The sequence below is a fragment of the Amphiura filiformis genome, chromosome 1, assembly GCF_039555335.1.
Source record: "Amphiura filiformis chromosome 1, Afil_fr2py, whole genome shotgun sequence".
Lineage (NCBI taxonomy): Eukaryota > Metazoa > Echinodermata > Ophiuroidea > Amphilepidida > Amphiuridae > Amphiura > Amphiura filiformis.
In genome coordinates, this window is record NC_092628.1 from 51091224 (window position 1) to 51114635 (window position 23412).

The following is a 23412-nucleotide window of genomic DNA, read 5'->3' on the forward strand; positions in this document are numbered from 1 at the left end:
GGCGGGCAAGCGATTTTTGGCTAGCCGTTTGGAAATTTATCCCCAGAGGGAGCTGTCATAATTATTGATAAAATTGGATGCTTTACGCCCAATATTTATTGTTTGTTTGTTTGTGGTCTCGCTATGAGTTTTACAATACTACGCTCGTCCAATATTTTAAAACTCATATCTCGATCAATAAATATGGGCTCAATAGATCCAAGCTTAACATAACTCCTACACAGATAGGGGTCAAAGGTCACAAAAGGGTTATTAGGGGTTATTTTGTGAAAATCTTTAATGCTACTCCTTTAAATTACATGTTATGACCACTAAACGTGGTCACAAGAACCGCTGGCCCAAGCTTCAAATAAGGTGTACCACAGATTGGGGTCAAAGTTCATATAAGGCTCAATAGGGGTTATTCTGTGAAAATATTTGCGTAAAATGTGATGAAGCAGCTATTATTAGAGGCAGCGATTTGGCAGATAACTTGGGCAGGGAGATAGCTATAATGAAAGACAGAGATAAAAAGACTAGTTCGCGCCTGAAATTCTGACAAATAGACAGAAAATGGCAACCAATCACTGTGCACCTTTGCCCTGTTGTAGTATGTATGTCAGACACGATTTAGTCTTAAAATAGTCTGCTACTTTGATAACAAGAGATAACCATAGACAATAGCTCTACTAAAAATAAAATATATTATCACAAAATTGTCAGAATTTGAATATTTTATTTTATTTTCACATTATGTACAAGTTATTCAGACTGTCAAAGATTTGCTCTCTCTGATACATATACATACCAAGGGTTGAGAACCAGAGAGTCTCGATCAACTCACAATGACCTGCTCTCACAAAATGAGTATTAAGTTGACAGAATAATATTCCAGATTCCTTATTTTATACCTTTTAAAATCATACCAAACATGTGAGGATGGCTCTTTGCTTTGTGGAATGTGTTCTATTGAATTTTTTCATGATTAATGGACTGTATCTTCTATAGTGTCCTGGCGACTTGATGCTCATTTTGTGTGAGCAGGTGATGAGTTAACGCTCTCAATCCTCAATATACACTACTTTTAATATTAAACAACTCAAGTTTAATTTTGCTTGTATAACAATATCAAGATCAGGACACATGCTTAAAGGCACTACCACTTGATCCTAGCCAAAGTGTACAAAAATAAATTCTGTAGGAAATAGAATAGCTTCAAAGTGAAGGATAAGTAAATAAAATTATCATTTTCCAATGGGGAAACTGGCAAAAGGAAGAATATGACAGTGTTGATAAATATGAATACAAAGTTCCATTCAACTGCACATAGCTTACAACTCCACAAGCATGGACTATATAAACTGTGCTATTGTACCCTTAGGTTGTTTCTGGTCTTATCCCTTGCATGCCTATGCAGGGTACAATGTATATAGATTCGCACAACCATTCTACTTACAAAAATGCAAAAATATGATTTTTCATTACGTTTCACTACCTGGAGAGAATTGATCAAAAATTGAATTCTCTCCTGAGGTTGATATATGTCAATGAGTTGACCAGATCACAAGGATGTCATTATAGCTAGAGGCAGTATATAACACAAATGGGTCAATGAGTTACACAAAGTGACCTTGTGTGGTATTCAGTTTCCAGGGAGTGAGTTTTGCCTGAGGCAATTTGTGGTTAAATGTTGATCCCTCAGTAAGAGTTATTACCATCAATTTGGTTGAAAAAGGAGGTGAGACATGATCAAATCTCTCCAGGTAACAAAATGTAATGGATGATTTTCTGTGTTAGTGAATCACTGATAGTGCCTACTTGCCTATTTGTGTACTGTACCATTTACTTTGTTCACAACTTGTTTTTACTGTGACCATACCAATTAGCCCAGATATATTTTAAACATTAATAATTAACTTATTAATGAATAAAGTTTTGTTTATTGAGTACTTTCAGTCACTGGCATAGCCAGCACTTTTTCAGGATGAAAGTGGTCAAAATGGGCTAAAACTGGTAAATATCAGGGTGGCCAGCATCCGGGGAGGGGGGACATTGAACTTCTTACAGGGGGAAGCTGCCCCTTGCCCTGGCTACGCCACTGCCTTCAGTTGAGATTTTACATAGACACCTTGGCAAACAAAATCGCAACATGCCTGTTATAACAATTTATATAACACATTATTTACAATTTTCAAGTTGCAAGTGGCAAGTACCCAATTGAATCTAATTTTTTCACGATCAGTTTTCTATTTTACATTGAGGCCTACCATTAAAACAATGTTTCCAAATTTTGAGTTGTATTGCTCAGGCAGCAGTTTTGATATGAGATGCAAAAATGTGTATAATGCCCAATGAGAAAAACATGAGCTTTCTTCTGATATCTAAATCTCAGTCTTGGTGATTGGGTCACACAACTCTATAATTTATTTATGTGTATCATAAATTCCTGCACCAGTTATTAAAAAACATATCACTTGATACGCCAACTATGAAGTTAAACTTGCTGCCTTCTCTCTCATCACATTATGTTAACTAATGCTGACATGGTTTGTTGGCTTCTACTTTAATCCAATTTCTTTCACATCCTCCTGTAAAGAAAACAAGGAGAAACAACAAAGATAAATTTAATTTGGTCTGCAAAAATGTTGCACCGACAATGTTAATTTTAAGTTACTACATGTATATTAGTTTCAAATAAGTATCAAACTAAGATCAAAGAATAAAGGTTTGTCTATGGTCTTACAGGACATTGGAAATGCAACCTGTGCAGATTTTTTTTTGAGTGGTTTTATAATTATTTTTAGACTTTTTGACGATTTTGCTGGATACTTCTTTCATATAAAATTTTAAACTCCCCCACCACAAAACAAAGAAGAAAGAAAAGAAAAAACAAGGAAAAAAATATTATCTGCACATTTTATGAATCAGTGACAACGTTCTTCTTTCTTCGGCCTAAGAGTACAGCACACTGTACACAGTGCTGTATGCCCATTTATTGTTGTTGCAGAGCTACACAAATGCCAAGTTTTCCACAATGATCTTCTTCACAATTTTCTTCTCTCTTTTTTGCTCTACTTATTATACATACATACATACATACATAAAGGTGATTTAAGGCGCTTATGCAAAAAATTGATCTAAACGCACAAAACTACATTACCAACAACAAACAATAACCAGCCAGTGGAAAACAAGAAAAGTCAATGTATGACTTTCTGATCTCACCAAATAATACTAAGGATGTAACGATTTTAGCTTGGTTACTAAGTTGATAATAATACCTCAATGTTCACCTTTGACCTCATTTAGTTGGTTGGATTAGATTGTGTCATATAATTGGCTATTCCAGTTGAAATTCATACTCCCCTATGGAAGACATGACCTTAATCTCCCACACAGGGGTGTAGATTTAAAGTGGAGTCACCAATTCAGGTAACCCTCATTTGAAATTCACACTCCCTGTGTGGTTAATTAAGTCAATGTGTTCCATATGGGGTGTAAGGATTTCAACTGGAATAGCCTATTGCAACTGGATATTATGCAAGGGATGAAGTGTGTGTACAGTGTCCTTAAGGCAGCTGTGTACTCTAGACATTGTTTCTTTCGCAAAATTGAGTTTTTTTGATATGTTTGTACTTTGTTATGTTTTTTATAAACACAAGGAATGAAAATCCAGATTTGTAAACTCCAACTGCAATATTTTAAGGATTTTATTTCACTATTCCACTCGTGTTTGAAATTGAAAAGGAAAGAAAATCTTTGTTGTACCAGCAGGGTACATCGCAAGCAACAACGCATCGCGTTCGTGACGTGTCGCGCAATTTGTTAACGCACAAATCGCTACGCATACGCGACGCTTATCTGCATGCGCGGCGCATCTTATGGAAACACCACGGAAGCACAAAACCTAGTGGTCAAATGGCTCCGTTTTAGCTGATAAAATGTGGGTTTTTCAAGTTCTTTCCCCGATTTAAATATCAAGTTATGAATGGATTTCGCTCAAACTTCTCAAGGGGCCGTGGATTTACCCGATGTTTATGTAATGTAAGGTAGAAAAATAAAAACTGCCGCATTCTCCTGCGAGATTCGATGAAAGTGCAAAATGTGACCACTTTAAACTTCAACGGCCATTGTTTCAATGTTCATTTTCTCGGTAAAATGACGATTTAGGTACACGAAAACTCAATAAATACAGCATCTATAGGTAAGCAAATATGATCATCGTAAAAAGCATGATCGACTCAAGAAACGGTTTTCTCATTTTTTTATATTTTGGTCTATTTTCGATTTTAGGCATCATTTTGTGCAAATAGGCGTTTGTGAATTTTAAAAAGTTCAATTTGATGCCTTATATGGTCAATATCTCAAAAAATAAGGCCAATATCAAAAAAATTAAAAAAACGTTTTGGAATGGAGCCTCAAAATTGAGCTAAAAACAAAATAAAATATTTTGGAAAGAGTGTTTTTTTTGTTATGATGTACCTAACAAATATTGCCAAAAACTCACTTTTTTGTGATTTTCTTCATAATTGTTGTTTTTACCCCAAATCTGTATTTATATTAAGATTTATTGATATCTTGCCTTCATAAAAATGTATACTTTTATATGTCTTATTGCACTTTTACTACATGCATGTCTGAGAGTACACAGCTGCCTTAATGGGAACATATGCTATTAGACACATACATTAAGTTATTTGGAGAGGAAAGGGCCGATACAAAAGATGTAAGTTTATACTGAATAGCAAATATTTTTCACAAGGTGTTTATTTTTACCCTTTTCGCAACCAGATTCAGGAATACCATTTATAAAGCCAACAAAAGTATTGTTTACAAATTTCAAACCCCAAATCAAACAGTTTCATTCAGAATTGTAAAAATTGTAAAAACCATGCCATAAAGCTATCGGATTAAAACACTTACCAGAACTTCATCAAAGACAATAAGTGCCAGCTGCTCAAAATATTTTTCTTCTTGTTGATATAACACACTATCCATCTCTTCGTCCTGTACTTCTTTAGGTAGATGTCGTAGTATATGCTGACTTATCTGTGGTCCTTCTTTACCAAGTTGGGCAGATTCGGCAAACTTCTCAAAATCATCTACATCCAGAAATGAGTCTCTTTTCTGGAAATAATATGGGAAAACACAATCATAATAGTCTTATGATGACAGGCTAATCTGTATGTGGAGTTTTGCACCAATTTGTGTAATTATGACATGTTCTGGTCCATGGGGCCAAAGGAGGCATTTTTTACAATTTAGTTACTATAATCATTAACATCTACAAACATTAGGCTATATACTGAAATCACCACTTGATTCTAAAGTTATGAAGTGTTGAGACATATATTTTCTTATGTATGTAAACATTTTCTTGTTTTTTTACATTCATATTTTTGGCTTTATCTCAATTTCAAATTTGCCCCCTTTGGCCCCCATGGACCAGATTATGTCACAATTTCTCTCTCAACAAATAATACACAGCTTTACTTAAAAATAGATAAATAGGAACAAATCAAATGTAGCACTTACAACGTAAACAACCAGCGGTTCCCAAACTTTTTTGTTGCAACCCACAAACTATATATTATATATATACCAGCAGATATCCAGATGTGGAGGATAGGAGATAACAAAGTTTGAGTTGTCCAGCTCATTCAAATTACTAGCACAAATTTTACAAGATGCAAACAAATCGCACACAAAATTGCCAATGTTGACTTATAAAAAGATGCAGCCTGCCCTGAATATACTTCAATATGTTCAAAGGAACTAAATCATGCGTAGTGCGCGGAAATTGTGAATTTAAATATATGATGCAGCTATAGCACACGCAATTTATAGTTGGGATTGTTAAATTTTCATTGATGTTAACGTTTATAATCCTAGCTTAAAGATTTTATTTTGTAAGAGTTTTGCTCGCGACCCTTTTTTGAATGACCTGTGACCCCCAATGTACATGAACAAAAATTACACACAGGATTACTTCAATACTCTACTCTAAACACATGTCAGTAACCAAGCAGTTGTCCGACTGACACAACAGTAAAATGCACAGACACGGAACAGCTTCCGGGACCACATTCACAGGCGAATAATTGGAACCCAGCAAAAGAAATCTGTTGGGCTGTGAATGTGGTCCAAGAAGGTGTTCCACGTCAGTGCATTTTGCTGTTGTGTCAGTTGGACAACTGTTTGGTTACTGACATGTGTTTAGAGTAGAGTATTAAAGTAATCCTGTGTGCAATTTTTGTTCATTTTTATGGACAGGATTTTAAGACATGACCTTGTGAAAAATTATAAGTTTCTTTTTGAGGCCAGTTTAGTTACTTACAGGTAAAGGTACTGATTCAGCTTTGACATGATAATGACCATCAAAGACAGACACTACTGCTGTGGCATACTGACGATTTATTTTGATCACTTTCTTCTTGATATTACTCTTCAGCCATGTAAGAAGATTGTCTGCTCTACCAATATCCTCTAAAAAATCCTGTCATCAAAAATAGAATAGAAACATTGTTTAATATCTCAAGTCATGTTCAACTCAGCAATTTTAAGCCTTTGTGGAATGATGTTATTCTTCCAATGAACAAAATGGGCATTCAGGTCAGCCCAAAGATCTTTTAGTAAAGCTAGATCAGAACTAGTGTACATGTTCATGTATAGCCTCCTTCAACTCATTTGCATAAAATTGGATACCAGGATCGTATTCTGATTCATTGAACTTCTAATTAGCATACTTTTGGATACCTCCATATTTGGGTTTACCTATTTATTAATGACGATTACGTTGTTTACATCATGATGTCATTTGAGCTTGTCATTCCCCCGATTCGAAACACATAAAACATTCACACTTTTCTTTCCATTAATCTTATATCATGAAATACCATATAGCGGAGGTGTTAGTTTTTTATTTAAGGAAAATATTCCTGGCGATGATATGGCTAAAATATGCTGTATTTGTTCTGGAAAGGGTCCAGCGATATGTCCACCAATTTTTTTCTTTAGATTTTGAGGTCATTTAGTAGACTTGCTTACCAGTTGTTTTCATTATCCTAACTACATTGACATTGCACATTGAAAAATGAACTTTGACGTATGTGATGGGAAAAATTCTTGCCGTATCTTTTTTTATTCATTTTTCAGCCGGAATGGTTACGTTTGCGGCCACGCATCGGTATATGGATGACCAGTTCTTGTGTAAATTAGAATTTTGTGGGTCAGCCTGATACCTTTTAGAACTTTAAAAAAATCTGACCGAGAAATTTGGTCAAAGTTTGGTTAACTCACCAAGTTAGTGTCGTCTTGGAATATAGGCAAGATGTAAGTGCCCTGAGCTACACACCCCTTATCAAACATTGGTAGCACCGTCCATCCTAGATAAGATTCTGGTCCAAGCTGGACACGTTTCTTGCCATGCTTGCCCCTAATGACTCCTGGTCCTTCCTGGTTAGGATCCGGTTTGTAGAGGAGTGTCAGTCCGATAATACGAATAAAGAGGACTGATTGGGTGTCGTAATGTGGATGGATATGCTGTGACACACAAAAGAAAAAACATGATTTATCTAAAAGTAGCTGCTTTTGGATACTTAATTTCCTGGATGTGTGTTTCCAGTTACAGTACTTTGACATATGTATGAGGCTAATGATGATATGTCTCAAAGTCCATGGCAGTTTCAAAAACGAATGTTGAATGCATTTTTTTTATAGATTTTTATTTTTATTTTCATTTTTTAAAGATTTTTTTAAAACTTAATTTTGAGTTAAAATGTAATTTTTGAGTGTTCAAAAGTACACAGCATTAAATTGTGGTTGATTTACACAAAATTAAGTACAAATATCAATCGTTTCATACCTAAACAATTAAATTTTCTTCAAAATATGTCTCAGAATTTCAAGATTTTACAGCAAAAAACTATAAAAAAAAAATAAAAAAATGAATCCGCCGTTTCAGCTGACCTGACATGGACGCACTAAGAAAAACAAACACGTGCGGAGGCCTTGAGACATAGCTTCTTATTTTTTAGCCTGATGAATTTGATCTTCATTAAGGGATCTTGAATGAGCGTTTTAAGCGTTTCGACAGTATTTTTTGTGGGACATGAGAGCACATCAGACGTATCGAATTGCATTCTGAATACAAAGCATGTCTTTCTGGTATCAAATAATTTTCATTTTTTGAAATTCACGATATAATACAAATTTTATGACAAATTATTAAAATTTGATATTTGTCAAATTTTTGATATATAACAGTCCTCGAAATAAATTTTATAAATCTAATGATATATTCTTAAAGTGTATGTAGCTGGGAGGAAAAGCCGACGATCAATTGAAAATTTTGACCTTTTATATTGAAGATATGGATTTTTTCCCCAAAAAGACCTTTTTTTTTTGGTGTTTTGGGTTTTCATCACACCTACATACATTTTAAGTATAAATCATCATATTTATAAAGTTTACTTCAAGTACTGTTAAATATCAAAAATATCAATAAAATGTGTATTACATTGTGAATTTCAAAAAATCAAAATTATTTGATATCAGAAGGACATTCTTCGTATTCAGAATGCAATTCGATATGTCTGATGTGCTCTAATGTCCAACAATAAATACTGTCCAAACGTTTATACCCCTTCCCTTAAGTTACACTAGATTTGATTGGGGGTTGTATCTTCATTCAATCCTTAATTAAAATAGTGTGAATGCAGACTTCATTAACTAAAGTAGTCAAACTAATCTTGATAAACGATGGCATTTTCTGGTGTGAACAAGGTCACAGCTGGTCTGGTTCCTGTCAGTTCCAATGGTTATCCAGGATTTGCAAGAGAAATGGATAATACATTGTATGCCTCTGTGGCAGATGAGATTGGATTAAGAATTTCCTCTCTCTTGACCCAAAGGCTGAGAGTAAAATTGTTTGTTTACATGATTTGTTGGGAGTGGCCTTCTTTTCCATGGTCTTTAACTACAATCCTGTCTCTTTCTATTATTACCATATTATATTGTCCAGCATACTTATAATAAAGCCTTTTCATCCTGGCTTACGCCTATTACTTGAGTCTGGTCCCATCGGGACTCAAGTGTGACCCCACAAGTGTTTACACAGACAAACAAACAAGACTCATGAATATTTACAATAAGACAACCAGGCAAGTAGCAACCATTTCCAACTTACTTAACATATGTGCCCATCCACCACAAACTGGTCGTAAAGTCAAGTCGGCATTTTCCATTTTGAGATCAATCAAAAACAGTTATGGATTTCTATGTAAAATATATGAAGAATTTGACCTTTGATGAACCATAACTTCACTTCCAGATGTGCGATAAAGCTGGTTGAGGTCTCATTTTAAAGCTAAAAGTGCATGCTTTCAAAATCTGCAATAAACTGAAAATGATCTAGAGCCGACTTTACTACCACTTCGTGGTGGATGGTCACATATTTATAACTCACAATTATCAATGTGCAAGTACCAAATTTGACATGAGCCCTTACCTTGGGTGGGTCTTTCCATTGCGGTGCAGTCTGTAGGCTGTTGAATTTATGTTGTTTAGTATGGAATCTATCTACAACACCATATCCTTCAGATGTGATATCCAAGTCAGCTGCTCGTCTCCCAGGCAACACCTGACACACAGCATGGGTGTAAAGACCTGTACCTGACGAATGCAATATCATATAGCAAGAATTAGGTCATTTTGAAAGCAGAGTTTGTTAAGCATAATTTGTTAAGCAAGATGTGCAGACTGCCTCTCTCTCCAGACCTGCAATGTTACTAAACATGCTCAAATCATCAAACATGCCATTTCTAGTGAGCTCATACATGACACGATCTTTGAAACTGAGTTCAAGCTAAAAATATGGAGTAAAAAAACAATAAAATACATAAGAAAATTGACATCACAAAATTCATAACTTCGGAACCAAGTATGCTAGACCTTTGGTGTTTTCAGTAATTGATAGCCTATTGTATGTATAATGTAATAATTACAGTAACTCAATTTTCAAAAATGCCTCCTTTAGCCTCCATGGACCAGCTCTATCGTGTTTTTCATATGAAAATAAGACCATTAAATTACACAATTGTAATTCTATCAGGAGCAGTAATGGGACAAAAACTATGGTAGCTGATGAATTTAAACCAGGGCTACAACAACTTATAAGACAAGCCATGATAATCTTTTCTGGATAAGTTACCTTTTACACCAGGAGTCATGCGTACAAAAACATGCAAGCCACAGCTGAGGTCATAGTTCACACATCGGGTCAAATCAAGGTCACCAGGTGTGGTTACTCCCTCTGGTAAATGTTTATCCTCTTGCAATCTATCTATCAACCATTCTGTCATTGCTTCCCTGCCTAGAGGGGATGACTCTGCCTCCCCGTCTTGAGAGGTTTGTGTGTCTTCCATGTGCATATTTTCTATGATGTCTTGTACCGTTTCTACCCAGTTATCTTGGCGTTTGTAATGCTCCATCACAGTCATGTGAGATTCTGTAGGTTTGCTTTGGTAGCTGTTTCTATAGTAACCACTGGCATAGTTAGGTGCTGGAATAAATATCTGTAAACAAATAAGAAAATACATTGTGTTCTAATAGTCCTCAAACTGTTTGATTGCCATTGCCTATATCCCCTGATCCATTCCAATCCAAAAATCTTTGCTTTTCACCTTTTTTTTGAAGAAACAATTCTCCTCATCTTACACTTTATCAATAAAGGTTCATCTTAAAGAATAACAATAATTCAAAATGTGACCTCACACAAAATAAGGACAATGTTGCTGAAGTTGGTTTTGAGTTATGGGATGATTCAAATCAATTTATATCAGTACCCAATGTTTTCAACAATTACTTGGCTTTCTCATGTCACATTTTGATGATATTTTCATCCAATTAAAGCTGATTAACTTATCATGATGCAAAAGTATGATAATTTGATTTGTCATGACATTTTCCTCATTCAGATTCACAACTTATTTTCATCACAATTTTCACTTCATCAGTGCTAAAGTATAATTTTTATTCATAAGGCTTTGAAACTATATCGTCAGCCTGCTACACTTTTTGCCTAATGCGGCCCATACACGTTCAGTATTATTGATCAATATCAAAGACCCTAGATACAAGAGTGGATACAAAATCTACCGTTGAACATGCGGAATGGTAGATTTTGTATCCACTCCTGCATCTAGGGTCCCCAATATTGATCAATATTTTGATCGTGTGTGGGCCGCATAAGTCATTTTTTGTAATTTTGAAAACAAAGTACAAAATATGGTTCAAGCATACATTTAAACATATTTATTCACCAATCTTTGCACAAGAACAAATGATATACAAATGAAAGGGAATAATCCGAAATAATTAGAGTGATTACGTAACTGATGCATGCTTGAACCACATTTTGTTCTTTGTTCTCAAAATTACAAAAAATGACTTAGGCAATTAGCGTAGCAGGCTGACGATATAGTGTAACTTCGTACCTTTGATATTGGCAATACCCTGACAAGTATGGATGTACCAGGCACAATGGGTAGTTTGTCTAAAGCTGCTTTATCAAGTGGAATATCTTCATCTGGAATGCCACTACGTAACGGCAATTGAAAGCCTGCCATATGTAACTGTAAATAGGAAAGAAAATTGTTGTTAACTCATTACTATTACATGGTACGCAATGGGAACATATTCTAAACAAAATAACAAGAAAAGTAGGTGGTCTGATTATAACATATGATCTTTTTCAAAGTTTTAGTGGCAGTACACAACTTCCAGGATGGGAAGCATCAAACTGCCATGATTTTATTCATACTGCATAAACAAAACATTTCAGTTGAACCAGATATGATCACTTATTGAACCTCTATATCCGTTGAGAACTCTTGCATTGTTTAATATGAACCTAAACGTGTCTACATTGTGCATATGCTGTACTATACATGTGTACCTACATCACCTTACATACATGTACATGAAGCTACTGAGGGCTATGAACCCGAATTATGCTTATGCTTAATTCTTTTATGCTTAATTCTTTTAAAAACTGCATTGTTTCCTTTGTTTGTATATTCATTGCATCACTGAAGATGTTGTTCATGTATTCACAATGTTTTTGACCAGCATTCGTAGGCAGCTTTCTAAAAGCATTTGGTAAAATTACTTTGAGTCCAACATTATATCAAAAAAATATAACCCAAGGCAAAAAATAATGCCCTCCTTCCTCCCTCCATCATTCAACCATTTTTTCAATAATTATACAAATTTCATTTCTTCCTTTCCCTCCCTGTCTATCCGTTTGTCCGTCCTCCTATCATATTCTTACCAAGTGCTCCTCTTCATCATACAAAGGTAGAATAGCTGCTCCCAATGCTACTAATTCCTTTGTAACTTTGTCTACTGTATACACCCTGAGAACAACAAGATTAGTCTCTTCTGCCTTCTCTGTTGTGTCTCTGTATTCAAACTGTGGGCATCTTGCTGGGGAGTCTAGCAGGGGAGTGGCAAGAACATCGGCTACTTTTGGATCATGGGGCTGAACAATACGTGCTGTTACCTAAAATTGAAAAAATAGTCACAAGATGATATTATGGTATTTTTATTAGATTCAGTGTTTAACCCCATGAGAACTACCTGCCGATTGGCCAAAAAGAAGTTTCCATTATCAATTGGACCAATCAGCAACATTGTTAGAATAATTTCACCACACAAAAAAATTGGGGTGAATTATTTGCAAAGATCCATTCTGATTGGTGATTAAAGTGAAGATATCATGTAATTGACCAGAGGCAATGTTAGATCAGCAGGTAGTGCTCAGGGGGTTAAAACAAATACCCATCTCAATGACACAACAGAAAGGACAAACATTAAAGCAATAATGTGTGTGATTTCCATAAAGAATAGATTCTTATTATTTTTTTTCTCCATAAAATGTTAGCTTTCCCTGATTACATGATGTCCCCTTTTAATTTTGAGCCAAAAAAATGAGGTAAAACAAAGAAAATTGCTATTATTATCAGCAATGCGTGTATTAAGCTTGTTTACGGTTATTGAACGGAGCTTCATGCAGAACATGGTTCCGAACACAGAGAATGTGAACCAGTTGATCTGATAACGTTTGATTTTGATGTCACACTACGACATCGAATAGTCTTTATATAGAATATTGAATGCCTTTCCACAAAATCAAGTCATTCTTACCTTAATTATTGTTGCATTATCAGGTAGAAATCTGACCTGATCAATATAAAGGTCAAATCCTTGATCAGGTTTCCATGGTGTTGACCTTTCACCTATGTCACTATCATATGGCACCCATAAAGGCTCCTCTGCTTGTGGTTGCGGTGATGATGTAGATTCACTGTAATGACAGATAGAAATGTTTGTTTTGTACATTCTGTGATTCTACAAACAACACACCTTGTATCATGTCTATGCAGCCTCAAACATGCCATGACATCACTACCAATCTCAATGTGATAAGAAATGAGAATCTTGTTTTTTTAGGTCTGTCATTATCATTATGATAAAGCTGACGGGTTGGCGCCTAGATAGCTGTTAACCTCCTTTTTGAAGCTGGTACGTTTCACAATTCCTAGTATGTGAGGCAGAAGTTCATTTCATGTGCGGACTGTAGATGGAATGAATCACTGTTCGTAACTAACAAGGTTAGATCTTGGAATTTAGAACATTTGACAGATTTAAGGACAAGATTAAGCCAAGTCATGGTCAGGATTTGGTCGGCCATCTTTGGGTCCCTGCAACACCAAAAAGCCGCTTAAAAATCGATGTTAGATTCTTTTGTGGTTTAAACTGTCATCATTCTTTTGTCTACGTGTAACACGGGTGATAGAATGCAGTTTAAAATACCCTCCAAGGCCGCATTATGTCACATTTTAGGTAAGATTGAGCCGACGGGGACCCAACTTTGGCTGCCATTAAGGTACAGGAATGTGTGAAATTGGATTTGTCTATAGCCTTGGTGGTGCTGTATATATTTGTCACTCTAAAGTGATTTAATATATATTGGTATATACCCACCTTGGTATTCCTGCATCAGATGGATCAATACAGGTTGTAGTCATATATGAACCTGGCTGCAAATGATCTGAAATAAGAAAAAAATATTAAGACTTGATTAAGATTATGAAAGACAATTAATAACCATGGTAAATAAAATCAATGCTCAAAACTTTTGAAGTTTAAATTATATATAATTAGGAATACGGTGTTAAAACTTTTTCATGTTTACATTTACAGACGAACCAAAAAAAATAAAAATTATAACATTGTTTCATCACATCATTTTGGTTTTATAATGGTTTAGCCTGTATAGTAACAGTTTGGTCACTTCTTTCAGTGCACTTTTTGTATTATTTACTGATTTTGTTGGTCCGTTGTTGTAGCTTATTGTGATCATTGTATACAGGGTGTAACAATAAAATTTGTACAATTGGATTTTGACTTCTCAGGAAAAAACTAAAAGAGTTATGGCACAAATGTTACATGCACTTTAATCAGTAATATATTGGCTAAAAGAAGACGTTTAGTTGGTTTCTTTACTAGCTTGGGTTCAAAAGTTATGTCCGATTAATTAAATTGTCCAGAAAACATGTTGGGCCACTTTTGCCATGTTTGCGCATATCAAGTTTGAACCGCGTGCATTAAAGAGCTGACACAAAAGAATAATGTGGTGTTTCTTCATATTATAATTAACATGAACTAATAATATGATATTTCTTTAAATTCTATAAATTAAGTCATGAAGTTTCTTTCAAATTAAAATAAAGTACATTAATTTTTCATATCCCTGAGATATCACTGATACAACTAAGAACAGTTTTTTTCATCCATAAGTACAAAACAATAAAATGTTGAAATTAAGTTCAGCTGGGCTTTCTAGCTGTTCTGGGGCGACCACTCTTTCCAGCATTTCTGTTAACAAATTCTACATACTTCTCACAGTTATTATGTAATTGTATGCCTTGATGGAAGATGTGAGTTTGGAAAATGAGCTATAAACAATCTTATGGCTTCTGCTTGACTCCATGTGCTACCGAAAGTCACAACCATAAAAATACGCTCTTCCAACGTGACTTGGGGTTGAAGTTGCTAAGCTGCAGCCATGATTCCTAGTAAATGGGATTGCCATGTCAGTGCTTATGTTTTGTTACGTTCAAAAACTCAAGGATTATGTAATCATTTCTACCACTTCGAATACCTTATTGTTTAAAACTACCTAAGAGCACTGTCCTTCTAGTCCATGGTTCAACTCTATTCAGTAACTTTTGTAACACTTAGACAAAAGTGGCCCAAGCGGTTTTAAGACTAGGTTACATAATTGGCCATATCTTCACTTGTATACCATCGATTTTATTGGAGCAAAGCTTATCTGGTGGCTAAAGAAATTATCTTGATAGATATATAAATATAAAACCAAAAATTAAGCGGCATACTTGTGTCATTCTATTTTCAAAATTGTACAAATTTTATTGTTACACCCTGTAAGCCTACTTGTCTACTTATTTGATTGACATTGTATTGAAAACAAAAATGATATTTGAACTATAATCTAGTCACAAACATATTAAAAACAAATCAAATTATCTGTTAACATATACAACAATAGTACTCATCTGATGGATCTCAGATTATGTTTCATTATCAACCACATGTTTAGTCATTCAGCTTGCATTTAATTACAAATCCATGCCTTGTCTTTTGAAAATTGCTGGCGAGTGACAAATCACTCTCCTCAAAACTTGTCAGGTGAGCTGTAGGCGAGTGCTTTAATCACTTGTATTATTATTAGACGAAATGTAGGCGAGTGATAAAAAGCTCTCCTCAGCTTCAGTTTAGGCGAGTGATCACTCTCACTCTCCTCAAAAGACAAGGCCTGCAAATCAGATTCCAAAGTTGGTGAATTAGCTTAGTGATAGTTAAATAACAACATTTTGGTGTACAACATACCATCTACTTCATAATCAGGATCTGCGATAGAAACAGAAATCATCTCTGGTGCTTCCCCTGGGAAAAGTGGAAGAGTCTTTTTGCCTAGTTGAACTCTCAATGATGCACAGTATGTTCCATTTGAATCCGGGGGTGCATTGTCATCTTGATATTCATATAATGGTAGTTTAGCCCACCCTAAAGATAGATACTCGTGTCCACCTGTTGAGTAGATAAGATGTCAATCATTTCATTATCTATACCATTTTTCAACCTGATGTGGCAGTGACATAGAGGCTAACGATCTGAAGCTGTGCTCAATGAAATGAGTACTGACGTTTCTGCCAAATCAGGGTGAAAAAGTGTATGACAGACATAGTATAGGTACCACTTATGCATTATATAGATCACACCTGTTTTCTGACAGAGGGAGAGAGAGAAGGAAGAGAGAGGAGGAAGAGAGAGAGGAGGGAAGGAGAGGGGATCCCGGGAGGGGATATAGAGGGAGAAAGAAATAAGAGGTGGGAGAGGGAGGGGAAGAAGATGGTAGAAAAATAGAAGGGAAAGGAGGAGGAAGGAGAGATATTTGGGAGAGAGAATGTAAGTACGAGAGAGAGAGTGACAGGGGAGGAAATTATGCGAGTAGGTATAGAGAAATAGAGGTAAAGCGATTCCCTTCATTTTGTTTTCAAAAGCCAATGGTTGATGACTTTTAATTAGATATAGCAATAGTGACATATATACTACATCTTTAATATAAATACACTACAGCTGGCAGCTTCTTACTCTCCTACTACTGACAGTAGCAGATAGATCACTTTTCTTGACTTGAAATTTGACATGTGCAATTAGAGTGAAGTGCCTTGCTCAAGGACACAAAGAGCCAGCCGAACTCAGGCGGACCTGGGATTCGAACCCTTGACCCTTGGATTCACAGTCCAACGCCTTAACCGCTAGGCCACACTCCCCTGTCATTATGCTGAGGTGAAAGTAAAGGTTCATCTCTCTTTCCAGAAACATCTTGCAGCCAGACTCCTCTGTGTAATCAGGCTATCCCAGTTGAAATCCGTACACCCCATATGGACAGCATGACCTTAATCTCCCACACAGGGGTGTAGATTTCAAGTGGAGTAACCCATTCAGGTAACCCCATCTGAAATGCACACTGTGGGAGATTAAGGACATATGACTAGAAAAGCCCAACATTGCTGTGGGTGTTCTACCACTCGGCCTCCCACATAGGAAGTCAGTCAGTTTACCTTCCCATGCAGCTTACTTACCAAGTAATCGATATGTCACTGTTAATAATGCTACAGCTTGGTTTTCTTTGAACTTCAAATCATATGAGCTTGCTTGTAGGGTTACATCATCAAATATCAATGAGTCACTTGAAAATGAAACTTGATATGTCTGAAAAGAAAAAGCACATTTTTTTTACTATCTTCTACCTATGATAGACGACGGGCAGGTCCAATATTTTTATTGTAGCGCACTACTCAAAATATTGGACCTGCCTGTCATCTATCACACGGTAGAGGACAGTAAAAACAAAAATTCCTATTGTTTACTCTCTTATTGTTAAACGGTGATGAACAAAGTTGAAATACGATTGAATTCCTATATCAGGTAAAAATGTACCGTTTTGGTCCGAGTATAGTCCCACCCGTTTTTTAGGTGAAATTTTTTCACAATTGGGGGGTGGGATTATACTTGAATTAAAAAAAAACCATGAATGATCCTAGCATTTAGGTCTAGGTACAGGGACACTCCAAAACCGAAAAAATAAATAACTTAAATTTTTTTTTTTTTTTTACAATTTCTGGAATTTTTTTTTTTTTTGGGGGGGGGTGGGACTATACTCGAACGTGGGACTATACTCAGACGAATACGGTAAGTGATAAAAATTTAAAGAAATACCTTGGTGTATCCATCTTCATTCAAAGGATTTCCTCTTTCAAGCGAGGGCGCTTGCACCATGACTCCATTGTTCTCACACTTCCTGTCTCCTAGGCTTCTTCCTTTATGCAATACAGCCACGCTAACTGAAAGTCTCTCTGGCTGAAAATTCACCAGTTGATCCATAACATCCAGTTGTGGTGAATCCTCATCCTCCATTTTTCTGATGTCAGGTTGGTTTATTACTAGATTCAGGTTGATGTTTGTCACGCATACTGGTCTAAGTTTCTGATCTTTTATCATCATATCGGCCTCAGGTGGAGCTGTATTGATTGGTATAGGTACAGGGTTGTATGGTTCTGGAGTTGTAGTTGGTACATTACTTCTGGAAAAATGTTAAGAAGGGAATAGATTGTATAATGCTTTTTGCATTCAACTCTGGTTTTAGCAAGCACATATTCAGTGAAATTCAATGAAATTAGACTTACGTTTCCAATCTGCGACTGTCCAAGTCTGGGACTTCAATTACGGCTCCTCCACCTTGTAAATGCTTGAAGGCAGCTTGAATATCAGCTGTATACAGCTTGCATGGTGTCAGCAAAAACACCTGTCAATAACACAGTCAAATATTATAAAGAGACAGTCTGAAATTTCAGGCATGATATTGAATAATCCCTCATAGTGAAAAAAATGGCATCAAACCAAAAATCAAATCATGTTGAAAATTAATGAACCCATGTAGTCTAAATTTTGGCTATAAAATCATGTCTGAGATTTTCTGTACAAAACACTTTGCTTTACTGCTCCTCAACAAGAATAAATAGTAATTTGATTACAATGATTTCAAGCTTCTGTCAGGTAGGATAGCACGGGGTAGCATGTAAACATATTAATCTTGTAATCTCTAGGTTACTGGTTTTAGTTTCAGTAGAATTATGTGATTTTAATTTTCTACATTGGACTATTCCATTTCAAATCCATACACACCCTTTGGAAGACATTACCTTAATCTTCCATACAGTGTGAATTTCAAAAAGATTACCTGGGTAACTCCATTTGAAATCTACACCCCATGTGTGAGAGATTAAGGTCATGTTTTTCTAGGAGGTTGTATAGATTTTTTAACTCTCTTACAAAATGGGCTTTTCATTTAAAAATGAAAAGCCCATTTTGTAAGAGAGTTAAGTGACTTTGTGACTCTTAATCAATTATAATAAATTATCCAAGGGTCACAAAATGGCAGCTCGGTAAACCATACATCGGCCAGGTCTTACTACGTACTGTGTAATTAAAAGATACCATAGAGCCCTCTATAGGGCTCTGCTAAAAGAGACCGTTTTGATGGATAACTTATTATAATTTAATAAGAGTCACAAAATGCCATCCTTATATATTATAGGTTGGGCGGTAGTTGTCCTCCAACTAGTGATCAAGTGTTGCCGGCCTGATTGAAGGCTAAGATCTAACATGCAAAATGCCTCACCTGTCTCATCTGATGGTAATCTGTTGCTTCCATGAAATCCCTTCTAAGCAGGAGCACCAAAGCTAAGCATACATCTTCTAATACCCTTCTGTTCCAATCACTCATGAAGCATTGGTCCCATATGAGAAGTACAGCCTGGGTGTCGAGCACACTAACAAAGCCCTGAACAATTATTAAAAACATTGGTCTCAAGTTAACGGCACAAACATGCTTTGAAACTCTCATATTGAAAACAAATAACCTTTTCCATTGTAAACATAATGAAGGATTAAAGGTTGAGTGATTACATATGATAGCGATTCTATATGTTGCAAACAACGGTAATTCTGAAAATAATTGGCTTTCAAATCACTAGTGCTCTGCAGCTTGAATAGCCAGGATCATTCCAGGGGTAGATGCATGCTACCTACACTAGCAGACAAAACACAGTTTGGTCACCTCTGAAATAACAGTCTTGTCTTGCATTTGTTTTAACATATATTTATAGAAAAATTATAAAATTTGTGTACATCGTGGAACATACTCTTTGTATGGCTGTGCGTAGTAAGCAGTTGTACGAGATAGCCTCGCTAATTCGGACGCGTGAGAGTAGCGTTGTATGCAGCGTGTAGTTAGCATAATTAGTCGCGAGTAACAAGCGTAGTTGAATGTTCCACGATGTACACAAATTTAATATTTTTTCTATAGTGTGTTTTCTCTAATGTAAAGCTGTCACACTCTGCAAATCACACTGCCATCCTTCCCCATCCACATATCAATGGGTTCTACTACTAGGAGTGCATGAGCAAAACATTAGGATCCATCCTTGCACATGACACTTTACAAATACAAGTTATTTCATATAACTATAAGAACATTACCCCTTAGAAATTGTCCTTCAAAATAACCAAGCATATTTGATATCAAATCTCCATAGCATTGCTCTCAAATGCTGTCGTTTTAAACAAATGTATTTATTTGTTCAAAATACATTATATATCAACTCACCTCTCCCACCCATTTGCGTAGAAATACAACAGGATTGGCCAACAAACTCTTGGAGTTATCAGCAAGCCCATCTGTAGAGGATGAATTCTGCTGAGTTGCCCAGCTCAACGATGCTGCCTTCTTGCGTTCATCCTCCAATAACTGAACCATGAATTCCTTCAATCAAGTTAAAACAGAAACACCTCTAAAGCATTAACACACAGTGATTTGGTATGATATTGTATGCCTATTTAACTTAACAATTAGGAATTCTGCTCTCTTTATTCCTCATGCTATGTAGGATGTAAAACAAATATGCCATGAGAGAGTGCCTTGTCCTTTGGAAGGAAGAATAAAGCTGTTGGTCTTGCTTACAAAGAGCTAATATATTGTATTGTAAACTGGTGTTTATATAAATAATTAAACACCAGGGTTGATGTCTCACAGATTTACAATACAATAGTGCAAAACCAGTTATTAGTTACAATAAATATTTAGAAATCTAAGCACAAATAAATTAATGATCCGCTTGCATGAAGGAAGTGACCTCATTCTGAAATCCCCTATAACAGTGGTGTTTTGTACTATTTAAAAGGCATAAAATAAATATGTCAGAAAGAATGGGTACTATCCACATTAGATAGAGATTCTGTGTTTTGGATAAGCAGTTATCTTAGAGGTACCATTAAACTCTTTAACATTTTCAGAAAATAGAAATGCCAGTCATTAAATTAATTGAATGTAGCAAGTGATGGGTGTGAATCCTGCAGCAAACACTATTTATATTCAATTTTGATTGCAGAGCTGCCAACATTGGAATATATAAATGCAGAAGATTTCTATGAAGTGTAAAAAGATTAGGATGTGGCGCTCTTGGGCCAAGGGCAGCGGCCCTTGCTTGGGATCAGCACCCCAGAGCTCCTGGATTTTAGCTTTTTGAGACCCTTAAAAATGCCTTTCCAAGGCTAGTACTCAACTTTTTTTTTGCAAAAGGACAGGACAGTGGGAATATAATTGATTTTGTTTTGATTTTTTTAGCCAGATGGCTGTAAATGCAGAAGATCTAGCCAGATGGCTGCAAATGCAGAAGATTTAATATGTTTTGCAGAATACAGAAGATTGTCAGCAAATGAGGAAGTCTTCTGCAGGGTCAAGAAGGGTTGGCAGCTCTGTGAGTGGTTCCACAGACACTTTGTATTCAACCTCTTTCATACCTTTGGATCAACTTTGACATTGGTGGTAGAACATGTCTGAAGATGCTGATACAGCTCCATATCTCCTGATTGTAACCTTGCCATTGCCTGCTCTGCAATGGCATATATCTCTGGCCAATGAGGGAAGGTATTGCTTTGTAACAGGTTGAGATAGAAGGCTAGCTCATAAGGGTGGTCTTCTGTGAAATGATAATCAAATGGAGAAATAGGTTGATAACCTAATTAATAAGATTGGCCCATACATCCACAGGCTTGTTCTGTAATGGGCTGTTCCAGTTGAAATCCATACACCCTATATGGAAGACACAACCTTAATCTTCCACACAGTGAGTATAAATTTCATCTAAATGGGTGACTCCGTTTGAAATCTACACCCCTGTATGGATTATATTAAGGTCATGCCTTCCATAGGGGGTATATTATAATATTGGATTTTAAATGGAATAGTCCATTGACCCAAACCTCCACAGGTGTGTTTTGTAATACAGCTCCAGTTAAATGGTGGAACAAAAAATGCTAATTTTAGGTTAAAAACTATGTATTACTTATATCTCAAGAATATTGAATACTGAATATTGATGCTAGTCTAATCAACAAGCTCTGCATCAACATTCAGCACTGCACAGTGTCATCATCCCTATATCTTTGTATCAAAAATTGCTGTGATAGTACGGCGAATCCTCTCGTTTTTCTACAGCTACGCATGGCGATTTTGTTCGAGATAGGCCGAGCGACTCAGGCTAAGCATACCATTTTACACGATATGAGATACCACCGAGTTTCTATTCTACACATGTTTATGATTTGCGCATGCTCAGTATCCCATATGATATTGCCATTACAAGAAAATTTGATTTGTTTTCAGATAAAACCCAGGTTTTGTTTTCAATACACTAACTGGTAATCCTATACACTAATTAGCGGCGATTGCTGTTTGCTGTGGATATATTTTACTGCATTTTATCCATAACGATTTTTAAATCGTACATCAAAATTGTGATATATTTAACTGTTTGAGAATTGTAATCATATAAAGGAAGCTAAGCTCAGATCCAGGTGCTGTATTGAATATTAAATCACAAATCTATAATACAATGCACATATCGAGACACTATGCCACTTTCTTTATCTGCGTCAATAATAGAATATTGATTTCAATCAAATTGAATACATACAGACCACAATGATATCATTACTATAATGTCATTCATTGGCTGCAAAAAAAAAAAAAAAAACCCTCACCTAGTTCACCTCCGATGTCATGGAAAGCAATTTGTAGAGGGAATAGCCAGTGTACCAGGTATGGTTCATAGCTTCTGTTGTATGTATATAACACATTCAAGGCTTCACTACACTGAGATGTATAAGAGGTTCCTTTGTATTGCTGCATACACACTGTCTTGTCATATTTCTGATAAAGTAAAAAACACAGAATGAAGAGATGTGGCGATATAACTTCCAAATCACATTTCTTTTAAACATATTTGTATTTTCAAAATTTTCTCTTGCAATACCTTTATATCAGAACTAATGAATTTTAAGTAAAAGTATTTGACAGTAACATTTTAAAAATGGCAATCAAAATCAGTTTGATTACTTTGTCCACTGAAAAAAATATGCTGAATTGGAACAGTATCTGGCAATAAAAATGATACACAGAAGTTTCCAAATAACATTTCAGATGAACCACATGTTATTGTTGGATGGTAATTTGAAAATTCAGTGACATACGTATGCATCAAGAACAATACTCAACCAGTGGAGACATTTTGATTTGTTCGGGTTTTTGACAACCCTGGATAACCCAAGAAAGCCTCTATTGAAGCTTATTTCCATTGGGGTCCATTTGAATACCGGGACGGATTGGGAACAGTCAGGGGTTAACACCCTACTCTTTTTCGAAACTGGCTGTGAGATACA

The 23412-nt window shown here is 35.8% G+C and overlaps 1 protein-coding gene across 2 annotated transcripts in view; it reads right to left on the reverse strand.

Annotated features, from left to right (window-relative positions):
* Positions 1–664: 664 nt before the first annotated feature.
* The window catches only part of LOC140148499 (uncharacterized), a 29896-nt gene continuing 7148 nt past the window's right edge, over positions 665–23412 (reverse strand). The window contains exons 6-23 of one of the 2 annotated variants that reach the window (XM_072170493.1): positions 22735–22903; positions 21493–21671; positions 20300–20455; positions 19313–19474; positions 18318–18436; positions 17851–18211; positions 17214–17343; positions 15955–16155; positions 14026–14092; positions 13186–13345; positions 12311–12541; positions 11475–11612; positions 10190–10553; positions 9488–9651; positions 7279–7521; positions 6317–6475; positions 4903–5106; positions 665–2567 (exon numbers count right to left, since the gene is read on the reverse strand). In XM_072170493.1, the coding sequence (XP_072026594.1) occupies positions 2538–2567; positions 4903–5106; positions 6317–6475; positions 7279–7521; positions 9488–9651; positions 10190–10553; positions 11475–11612; positions 12311–12541; positions 13186–13345; positions 14026–14092; positions 15955–16155; positions 17214–17343; positions 17851–18211; positions 18318–18436; positions 19313–19474; positions 20300–20455; positions 21493–21671; positions 22735–22903 (3237 nt within the window). In that variant the 3' untranslated portion in view covers positions 665–2537. Of the gene's footprint in view, positions 2568–4902; positions 5107–6316; positions 6476–7278; positions 7522–9487; positions 9652–10189; positions 10554–11474; positions 11613–12310; positions 12542–13185; positions 13346–14025; positions 14093–15954; positions 16156–17213; positions 17344–17850; positions 18215–18317; positions 18437–19312; positions 19475–20299; positions 20456–21492; positions 21672–22734; positions 22904–23412 lie in introns of both variants that reach the window. The other variant, XM_072170484.1, reaches the window with a different exon arrangement.